An 11,574-nucleotide genomic window follows, 5' to 3' on the forward strand; every position below is an offset into this window, starting at 1 on the left:
AGACTCAAGACAAACACATTCTCAAATTAGAGCCTTAAAAACAAAATTGTACTAATGCAATAACATGATGTGAAAAATAAAACGGTTGGATTTTGCAACCTTAAATGCAGGGTGTCACAATTTTGCTAATTTTTTCAAATATTTCCCCTAAAGCAGAACATGCATAAACATGTATTTTAAGGCGGGGAATAATACATCATGGCAACCAGTAATTGGATTTATAGGGTTTAGTCACTGTATAGTAAATAAGCTCAGCTCGTTTGAGATAGCAGAGATTTGTTTACCAGATTGTTGGGGGATTGCATTTACAATCTCATGACAACTAGATAACAAAAGCACTGGATAAAGGTAGGCAACCATCTGGGGCTCACAGAACTAAAGGGCCCCAAAACACACACTTGCATTTAAGCTAAATAAACATATAACCTGCTCATCTTATAACCTGTTATAATCACAAGAAAATTATAATTTTCAGCACTGCCAAATAAAAAATTTGAACTGTTTAACTGTGCAGGATGTTAAATAACTATTTCATTTGAACTCTTGAAAAATAATTTTTCACACTTTTCAAGGGTTGGCAAGTGAGTTTGGCATCCAGACAAAAACATTATGCCACTAGATGGCAGGCCAGAACATTCCAATTTAACAAAATTACAAAACAAAATTAATACAGAAAAAATTGGCATTGTTGTTTGGTTTGCAGCTTATTGAATGGATCAAACAAAACTATTGTTTTAACATAAATTACCTGCACCGACACAGGCCTAATGGTCATATTAAAACAGTGGCGGTTCGTGACTGCGCTTCCAAGGGGCACTAATTAAAACAAAATCTGTTTGGAGTGTCGTGTGTTGCTTGCGTTTTCATATGTGTTTGTTGCGTCATGTAAACCATGTGCATAACGTGTTTTGTCAAAATAAGTGCCTGCTGCATGCACGCCTCAAAACCGTTTAAAAGAGATAAAAGAGATGCTCACGTTCACAAAATACACGCAAGACACTCCCTTAACAGTAAACTCTGATTACGCATGAGATTATGAGAGTATCTGGCAAGCGAGCATCTCTTTTATCATAAACCCTTTAGACGCGTCTGCAGCAGGCACTTATTTTGACAAGACAAGTGGTGCACATAGGATCTCTCGATGTGCAGAACACATATTTTAAAAAAAAGAACCACACACATGACGGGCTACATACATGTTGTGATGAACTTCGCATAGAGTGCCCTCGAAAAAAGGAGTCACTGGCTGCCACTTATTAAAATGTGTTTTCTCTACCTAGATTGACTGAACACGGATTGTGGAATAACACTATACACTCACTATACAAAAAATTACTTGTCTTTACTTAAAAATCTGAGGAAAACCGTTGCGTTAAAAAAATTACCAAATGCCGCACTTCATGTGGACTTTCGGTCTCTTGGCTTTAAATAACGTGTGTTCACTTAGTCTACAAGTCCGTAGGGTGTTTCATCTGTCATTTTTATGCTCCAAAGTGTGCTCATCAGCGCCCCCTTTGCACTCTTGATGCGGTTTTCGGCGAAGCCCGCACTGCTGCAGGCTTCACGCACTTTACCAACCCGGAAGTCTTTGCGAAAGAGCAATCAGACCAATCAGGTGCACTAGGGCTGTGACGATACATCACGTTCCCAATTAAAAAGACCTGCCTGAAATCGATTCTGAATCGCAAGGCTGTGATTCGTTTATAATGTGTATTTAAAAGAGTAACAATCGTCAAACACGATCTTTCAAAATATTTTTATTATCATGAAAATACCTGAAACAATCTGAAGAACGGCGATATAAATATTCTTCTGGAATAGTGTTTGTAATGCTACTTCTTCTGTGTCACAAATGGCGTTTCTACATGAGAGCGCCCCCTGGCTTTTGGATGTGGCGGCATTTCACGTAATTCATTAAAATTAATTCGTTGAGAAAACACGCATTTGCACAATTAATCGTCATAGCCCTAAGGTGCACCTTTGTGGGTGCGTCAAGGGTCCCTAAGGTCTGTACTATAGACGGTTTCATCGGACGCACGTGATACATGTCTGGATCCAAACCTTAGTTGCTTAGTCTGACTAGTTGCTAAACTGATCTTTTGAACAAATGCCTCGTCGAAAATAACAAATGTTTTGGTTTCCTAGGTAACCTATGTGTTGTTTTTTTGCTTGTTATATAAATAAACTACGTTTAAAGAACTTTGTTGTTATTTATTCTTAGCGGAGTTTACCGGAAGTTACGTGCAGACCGCAACAGCTGCTTGTTTATGTTGTTACTGCTGATACGGTCTATATGATGTACCTGTACCTGCTTAGCACTGATTAATTGGAACACACAGTTGGTTTGGTGAGCTCATTAAGCCTTAAATTTCATAGACAGGTGCATCCAATCATGAGAAAAGGTATTTAAGTAAAATATTGGAGAAGGAAAGGATGGTGAGAACGTTCAAAAACAGTCCATAGACCACCTCCAAAGGCCTACAACATTAACTTGCTGCAGATGGTGTCACTGTGCACCGTTCAACAATTCAGCCCACTTTGCACTTTGATGCGAAAGAAGCCTTTTCTGCACACACGCCACAAGCTGAGTCGCTTGAGGTATGCAAACACACATTTGGAAAAGCCAGCTTCATTTTGGAAAAAGGTGCTGTGGACAGATGAAACAAAGACTGAGTTATTTGGTCACAAAAACGGGTGACCAAAGAACAAAGCAAATTTGGTGGAGGTTCCATCATGCTGTGGGGCTGTGTGGCCAGTGCCGGTACTAGGAATCTGGTTAAAGTTGAGGGTCGTATGGATTCCACTCAATATTAGCAGATTCTTGAGAATAATGTTGAAGAATCAGTCACAAAGTTGAAGTTACACCGAGGCTGGATATTTCAATAAGACAAGGACCCAAAACACTGCTCAAAATCTACTCAGGCATTTATGCAGAGGAACAATTAGCCTACATTCTGATATTTTCTGGCCGTCCCCAGACCTGAATATCATTAAACATCTGTGGGGTGATTTGAAGCGGCTCTCCATGGTCGGCAACCATCAAACCTAATGTTTTGTAAGGAGGAATGGTCCAAAATACAATCCAGAGACTCATTACAGGCTATAGGAAGCATCTGGGCTGTTATTTCTGCTAAAGGGGGCTCTACTAAATCTGCACCTGTCTTATTTCGTTTTGATGCATATTGCACATTTTCAGTTAATCCAATAAACCTCATTTCACTACTGAAATATTACTGTGTCTTTCAGTTATTTGATAGATCAAAATGATATTGCTGATCCAAACACTCAAATAACTTATAAATCATGGAAATTGTCAGAGGGTGACCAAACTTTTGCATATGACTGTATGTACACTCACCTAAAGGATTATTAGGAACACCATACTAATACTGTGTTTGACCCCCTTTGGCCCTCAGAACTAACTTAATTCTAAATGGCATTGATTCAACAAGGTGCTGAAAGCATTCTTTAGAAATGTTGGCCCATATTGATAGGATAGCATCTTGCAGTTAATGGAGATATATGGGATGCACAGCCAGGGCACGAAGCTCCCGTTCCACCACATCCCAAAGATGCTCTATTGGGTTGAGATCTGGTGCCTGTGGGGGCCATTTTAGTACAGTGAACTCATTGTCATGTTCAAGAAACCAATTTGAAATGATTTAAGTTTTGTGACATGGTGCATTATCCTGCTGGAAGTAGCCAACAGAGGATGGGTACATGGTGGTCATAAAGGGATGGACATGGTCAAAAACAATGCTCAGGTAGGCCGTGGCATTTAAACGATGCCCAATTGGCACTATGGGGCCTAAAGTGTGCCAAGAAAACATCCCCCAAACCATTACACCACCAGCCTGCACAGTGGTAATGTCACGGAGTGACTTCGGGCAGAACCAAAAGTGGGAGAAGAGGTTCCGCCCGGACCGAATTCGATAGACACCGGCCCCAAATCACCGAAATCTGCGGCAGGTGTGGGAAATGACGCAGCGATTGCTGATTGGATGAGTTGGAAGGTGAGGAGGAGTATAAAAAGAGTGTGGAAATGCAGAAAGAGGCACGTGATTTGGGGGAGAAACCGGTACGAGCGAGTGGTGAGTCGGAACACGGAAGTCGAGTGGAAACAGGCTGAAGCTCTTGTGGATACGTGCAATGCACGAGGAAAGAGGACAACGACGAATGTCACAGGGGTGAGAGAAACCGTATGTGAAGGAAATAATACTTACCGTTTGTGTGTGTGTTGCACTGAAGAACAGGCTGAAGTACGTGCTTGGGCAAAGCTCCTGCTGTATCTCTGTTGTGGCGAGGATCTGCGAAGGAAAGAAGGGAGAGAAGGAAAGAGTATTAACACGAGCACAGTGAGTACCGAAATTTTGCATCACTGACGTTGGATATAAGTACGATTGTGGAGTAATCATCTGTTGTTTAAACGGCCCCGCTGTTCATGCTGACGTGGGCGGGCGAGCCGAAGCCAAACTAGCTGGCGTTATCTGCAGGACTACTACGACTTGGGTAGATCATCGTTGAGGCAACGCATCTAAGTCTCCCTTTGGGGTGAGTCTTGACCAGGTGAAAAGTGTGGGCCTTATTCAATTCACCGAAGTGTGTGTCGTGCAGTGGGTGAGTCTGTCCGTGACGTGTGTGCACCTGAAGCCTTTCAGTGTCGTGCCGTGTCTCTTGTTGTCTGTACTTGCCCCCAGGTACAGAAGGCCCCTGTGAGACGAACGTGAGTTACCGCAGCGGTGGACTCCAACCTCTACCATTGTCCGCTAACCCCAGCCAACGGATGTGAACTGTGTCGCCGAGTGAGATACTGTGCTAAGCATTGTAGATCATAACATATCGCCAGAAGGGACGTTGCGAATGTGGTATGAAGGACTAACTGCTTTGTGTGTGCTCTATGGTGGCCGTGTGAACTGAGCCGCCCATCCCCCACGGTCTAGATCTTCACCAGCCTCTAGGCGGAAGGGAAGAGGACGTGTCCGCTATGAGGACGAACGTGGGACGGCTGCTTTCCCCCTAAGCCCAGTCATCGAGGAGCCACCAGCTCTATTTTGCCTCTCAAGCCACCATCGTGACACCAGTAGTAAAACCCCTACCCTTCACCTGTGTCCCGGAGTCTAGAGGTGATGTATGATTCTGATTCTTTACCATTGTCTGAGATACTTACCTGCACCCCTAGCTAAAGCCATACTCACCTTGAAGAACTCGTAAGCTAAACCAAGGGCCTGTGATTATTAGCGATACTTACCGGCACCCCTAGCTAAAGCTATCCTCACCTTGAAGAACTCGTAAGCTAGACCAAGAGCCTGTGATTCCCAGAGATACTTACCTGCACCCCTAGCTAAAGCTATCCTCACCTTGAAGAACTCGTAAGCTAAACCAAGAGCCTGTGATTCCCAGAGATACTTACCTGCACCCCTAGCTAAAGCTATCCTCACCTTGAAGAACTCGTAAGCTAAACCAAGAGCCTGTGATTCCCAGAGATACTTACCTGCATCCCTAGCTAAAGCCACACCCACCTTGAAGAACTCGTAAGCTAGACCAAGAGCCTGTGATTCTCAGAGATACTTACCCGCACCCCTAGCTAAAACTATACTCACCTTGTAGAACCTGTAAGCTAAATCCAGAGCTTGTGATTGTCTGAAGTACTTACCTGCACCCCTAGCTAAAGCTATGCACACCTTGAGAAACCTGTAAGCGAAGGAAGAGTTTGTGATAGACAGGGCTACCTACCTGCAGTCCGAATTAAAGTTGTACTTACCTGCACCTTGCGTTCCAGCCATACTTACCTCGGGGCCCTGGGAGGCCGAGCGAAGAGTTGGAAGGGTTCCCATACGACCCGCCTGGAAAAGCAGACCTAAGCTAACCCCTTTTGCTGCTTACTTACCTCTGTAGGAGCCAAGAGCTCGTGGAGGCCTCCCTTGACTGGATCCGAGGGAACGCAACTCTGTGAGGCTCAGGTAGTTGCTTTCTGCCCCCCCCCCTGTTTATATTCATCGTGTGTTTCTACTTCTGCCTTCAGGAGAAGAGAAGGGCACCACGGGATCAAGCTACACCACAGGAGGTGAACAGAGATGAAGAAGCTCCGTCCTGTCCTTTCCCTGTGAACACCTACCTTTTCCCTCACTCTCTGGACCCCCCTCTTCTACTGGAGGAGAGAGAGAGAGTTATTTTAGATTCCCTTTCCCCATCCCCAACTCATTTTAAATAATTTAATAAAGATTGTTCTATATTTTCCTTATCTCTCTCGTGTGTTTGGTCATTGGGGTGCTTTTGGGACCTCCTCGAGGTGGAACCTAGAGAGGGGCGTGACTCACACAGTCTATGGTCCGCTCCGGCCTGTGACAGTAACAAGGCATGATGGATCCATGTTCTCATTCTCTTTAAGCCAAATTCTGACTCTACCATCTGAATGTCTCAACAGAAATCGAGACTCATCAGATTAGGCCACATTTTCCCAATCTTCAGCTGTCCAATTTTGGTGAGCTTGTGCAAATTGTATCCTCTTATTCCTATTTGAAGTGGAGATGAGTGGTACCTGGTCGGGTCTTCTGCTGTTGTAGCCCATCCGCCTCAGGGTTGTGTGTGTTGTGGCTTCACAAATGCTTTGCTGCATACCTCGGTTGTAATGAGTGGTTATTTCAGTCAAAGTTGCTCTTCTATCAGCTTGAATCAGTCGGCTCATTCTCCTTTGACCTCTAGCATCAACAAGGCATTTTCACCCACAGGACTGCCGCATACTGGATGTTTTCCCTTTTCACATCATTCTTTGTAAACCCAAGAAATGGTTGTGCGTGAAAATCTCAGTAACTGAGCAGATTGTGAAATACTCAGACCGGCCCGTCTGGCACCAACAACCATGACATGCTCAAAATTGCTTAAATCATCTTTCTTTCCTATTCTGACATTCAGTTTGGAGTTCAGGAGATTGTCTTGACCAGGACCACACCCCTTAATGCATTGAAGCAACTGCCATGTGAATGGTTGAACGGTGTTCCTAATAATCCTTTAGGAGAGTGTATATAAAAATACTATCATCAAAGCTGAAATTATGTCTCCTTTTATGGTATATTTGAATATGTTTTTAAAAGTTAATGTTGACTGCCATTTTCTTGCTGTGATTCCAATAGATATTTTTACACCCTAGACAAGAAATGAGAGAGATTTTGTGTGTAAACTTGAGTGTGTGCATCTTTTTCTCTAGGTTGACTGAGCACTGCAGTGGACTTTTGGATATCGAAATAATGCAGAAGACTCTTATCTAAAAATCAAGGTCAAATGATTTCACAGTGATTGATTTCACTATATGCTTGGTACACAAAGGCACACATAATAAAAAAATGAGTGTCGGTAACTTAAGAGCCTATCCGGTACATGCATGTACACGTCTATCCCGAATTTGAGCTTTCGGCACTGCTCAGCTCGTGTCAATAATCTCATGATGAAATACAGTATGTGGATTCCATTAAGAACAGGCAATCTTATGTTTTATTGGATGGCATTTGTCTTAAGGTGCCAGTGTGGGCACATATTTAATATAAAAAGAGCAGATGCCCTGTTCTTCATATCACTTGGTAAAACAAAGGTAAGCCAGTTTCACTTCTTGTTTTTATTATTATTTACATTTTATAAAATAAAAAAAATCTAGTTATATTTTCTGAAATATGTTTTACCTCAAACAGGACTGTTTCGATTTCAGCACATTTTAAGAGAATCTTTGCATAAACCTACTAAGGATGGCTGATGAAAGTAATGGCAAGTATTAGCAGAGTTCATCAAACAGATTTGAAAACAATATACCAGCAATCAATGTAATTTTTTTCCAGTATTAAGAAAAATAAACTTGTTTTCTCCAATAGCTATGGTATATGTAAACAAGGCTCATTGGAGCCCATCATTCGTAGAGGAGCTTCTCCCTGCTGCACAGAAGACGGCACTGCTGTATCAGCTCTCTTATCTGTGCCTGGCCAACTTTCCAACCCTTGAAAGGATCATCAGGGCTCGGGCTGTGGAAACTCAGCTTCTGTTTGGCTCCTCTGATGCAACCATGCTTAAGTGAACACTAATTTACTGCTGGAAACAAAGTAACCTCAATGTGTTCTATTTGTTGGTTCAACTTAAAAATGTAAGTTACCTTGTTGCCTTAAAATGTTTAGTTCATTTTCCTCCAAATTTTAGTTGACTCAATAAAAGTCAAATATTTTTAAGTTGAATTTACAAAAAATTTTAGGCAACCAGTTAACTTACTTTTTTAAGTTGAGCCAACTTTTCTTTTACAGTGCACCGTCAGTGTGATTGACATTATTTAACGTTAGGGGGTGTGCTAGGGTGAACACCCGTTCCGAGTAGCGCGTTCATGCATCCCCCAAATTGAGACGGTGTCACGCATAATCAATGCTTGCTCAAAAAAAAGTTGGTCACTCTACATCCTCAAGCCCCAGGCAGCCAAACGATCATGACTTGACAGTTTAGGCTCGCTCACCACTCGGTACTGTTGCCCCTCAGTTGAACTGCTGACTAGGTTGTTGTCAACTTTTTGTTGTTGTTGGCATGACAGCGCAGTGCGCACGCAGCCAAGCACGTGCATAACTTTTAGATGCGCGCTTTCCAATTTAAAAAAATGGAGAAAGAGACTAAAGACTCTGCACTAAAGACTCTCTTTTTCTTGATGAGCAAAACGACCCAAGAAAATAAGTCTAGTTTTTAGAAATTAAGTGATTTTGGGCATAAAACAAGCAAAAAAAAATCTGCCAATGAATTTTTCTTGAATTTGGTGTTTAAGAAAAATGTTCAAGATTTTTTTGCTTACCTCATTGGCAGATTTTTTTGCTTGTTTTATGCACAAAATCACTTAAATTTGATATTTTTGGTCTAATATCTAGACTTATATTCTTGGGTAGTTTTGCTAATCAAGAAAAAGCATCTTAGTTTGGGAATTTTTTGATATTTTTACTGAAATCAAGACAAAAATACTAAGATTTTTTTTTCTTGAAAATCATTTTTTTTGCAGTGTAAGGTGGTATGTGCTAGAAATGGGTAAACCACTATAAATAAGTCTGCCCGTGGGTTGGGTGCACCGCCGCACAGGGAGTGTCCCACATTGTCCCTCAGAAACATACCCCTTGTCCCCCCTTGGGCTTATTAGCAGGTGGAATATTTGAATATTGAAGGTGAATATTTTTTAACTCTCAGCGCGGAAAAAAAACGCTAGCTGCTGGCTTTTTTGAAAAACGCCACTCTTCCATTGGAAACAACAGAAAACATGCGGCAGCTGCGGGCGTAAAAGCTTTGGTGTGCACGCCCCCTTAAACTCCCATCTGAATTTGAACAATAGTTCAAGCTGATCTCATGTCTTCTACTCACAGTGCATTTTGACCAGTGAAAACCTGGTTCAGTCGCTGTTTCCCATGCTGGGGAAAGCTGTGGCACAAAATAAGCCGATTTTGGCCATCAAATACCTAGCAAAAGCACAAGTATGGATAAAGGACATTATAAACGATGTGGACAAGATTGTGCAAAGGTAAGACAATTTTTTTTTTCAAAAAATCTTGATAAACTAAAATAAAATATTTAAAAAATGTGTTTATTTGTTTAATTTTATTTGTTTTTATTTGTTTATTTTTAATTTATTTATTTTTAAATGTGTTTATTTAAAAAAAATATTTTCCAACCTGTAGAGGGAGCAAAGAGCAAAAACTCTTTAGTGTTTCTTTAATGTAATGCTGCCTGTACCAAAGATCTGTACTGTAAAACAAATTTCACCAGCCTGGCTGTGTGGTCATTAAAATTGAATTGAATTGTATGGTTGCCACAACTGGTCCACCAAAGTAAATTGGGTGTTTTTTTCCTGATACCACATGTAAAACACATGGGGCATTTGTTGCAGCTCTTGGAGAGAAGGGCAACATGGTTAGATAAAGACCGAGACAGCTGCCTGTAAATTGTGATCAGTTTCTGAATTCACGCCTAATACACTTGTGCATAATTTCCTCATAAGAAAATACTTTGGTTTTGTTTATCAGTGGTTGTGCCATGCACTGGTAAGTTGTTGGACCACTCCTGTAGTGTGAGCCCGGCTTACATATATAGGACTTTCAATAGATTGTCTTGTTGATATCAATTGTGTTGCTTTGTAGTATCAATCTTGTCAGAAAAGCAGATGTGATAGCCGATATCTTATAAGGTTGCCAACAAATATGGCCACAAGGCGTGACTGATGACGTTATCAAATACGATTAATTACACTCTAACATTTCTTCCACATTGTTTAGGTATGATTTACACAACAAAGATGTTGCAACGTCCACCAGCGATGTTATTAAGGAAAAAATAGATACTGAGAAAAAGATGTCAGAAAAAGACCAGGAGTTGAAGCAGACTGAAGTAGCTCTGAATCAGCTGAAAGCTGAACTCCAGAAAGCCAGCAAAGAGCTTGCTGAAGTTGAGCAAAAAATAAATGCCAAAAGTCATGAGCTTCAAGATTTTGCCAGATCTGTAACCCAAACCAGTAAAGGCCTCGGCATCTTCGCTGCACTCGTTCCATTCGCCGGGCTGGTTGTTAAAAGCATTTATGATGCTGTAAAAGATCCTGGCAATGCTGCAAAAATGAAAGGTCTTGAAGCTGAATTAAACAACTTAATCTCTGATAAGACTGCTCTGAAACACAAGGAGTGGGAGCTCCAACTCCAGATCATTGACTGGCAGATGAAGGTCTCCAGAGCCAGTTTTGAACGAAGTGAGTCTTTTTCTTTCATGTTTAACAAGTACATGCATGACAAGTCTTGCATTAGACCTCAATGTGCCATAATTCAAACATACTTGTTATTTCCAACCTGCAGGTTCAATACCCGACCCAATCCATCTGAGTGAGGTTCAGAGTAGCTTGTCCAAAATTCAGGCAATTCTCATTCAGCTGAAAAACTTTTGGGAGAGTGTTGCTCAAATGCTGGACTACCTGGAACAAAAGACCTTTGTTGGAGAAGATCTTATCGATGACCTTTCTGAACTGAAAGATGAATTTCTAGACTCCATCAAAGCAGCTGAAGGGGTAAAATTCATGTTTAGATTTTTCTCATTATTTGTACCTCCAGTAACGCATGAGGGCTCCTTTACTGTATCCAGCCATTATTAATGTTTAACACTGAAGTCTTTTGTGACTTTTGAATTGGTTTATTCCACAGGCTTGGTGCTCCTTTGGTGAAGGCTGTAAAAAAGCATCTGCCATCTTTAAGCTCAACACCAGAGATGCCTACAAGTTTCTGGAGGTCAGTCCTTCCTCTCTCTCCAAAGAGGAATGGGATAAAGAATATAACAGTGTAAAGAAACAACTGGAGGCCTTAGGCCCACCAAAACTTGAGACGAACTGCCATGGAAAATGATAGAGATCAACTTGGATGATGATGAAGATGTATATGCCTACTTGTATATGCCTACTTGTAAACATACATTCTAAGGTCTTTATATATCCTCTTTATTCTTCAAATAAAATTTGATGACATATTTTTTGACTTTTGTTTTTGTTTCAAATAATAAACATTTTTCAAGTCATAGATATTTTGTCATATTAAACTGCTT

General features: G+C 41.3%; 1 protein-coding gene across 1 annotated transcript; it reads left to right on the forward strand.

Moving 5' to 3' along the window:
* Window positions 1–7,436: 7,436 nt before the first annotated feature.
* Window positions 7,437–11,574, forward strand: LOC129441063 (uncharacterized). Its single transcript, XM_073860873.1, has 7 exons — window positions 7,437–7,585; window positions 7,683–7,755; window positions 7,860–8,054; window positions 9,364–9,520; window positions 10,272–10,735; window positions 10,839–11,047; window positions 11,181–11,574. Exons 2-7 carry the CDS (start codon window positions 7,737–7,739, stop codon window positions 11,376–11,378), a joined length of 1,242 nt encoding a protein of 413 aa, XP_073716974.1. The 5' UTR covers window positions 7,437–7,585; window positions 7,683–7,736; the 3' UTR covers window positions 11,379–11,574.

This window comes from Misgurnus anguillicaudatus, chromosome 22 (assembly GCF_027580225.2).
Source record: "Misgurnus anguillicaudatus chromosome 22, ASM2758022v2, whole genome shotgun sequence".
In the NCBI taxonomy this organism is placed as follows: domain Eukaryota; kingdom Metazoa; phylum Chordata; class Actinopteri; order Cypriniformes; family Cobitidae; genus Misgurnus; species Misgurnus anguillicaudatus.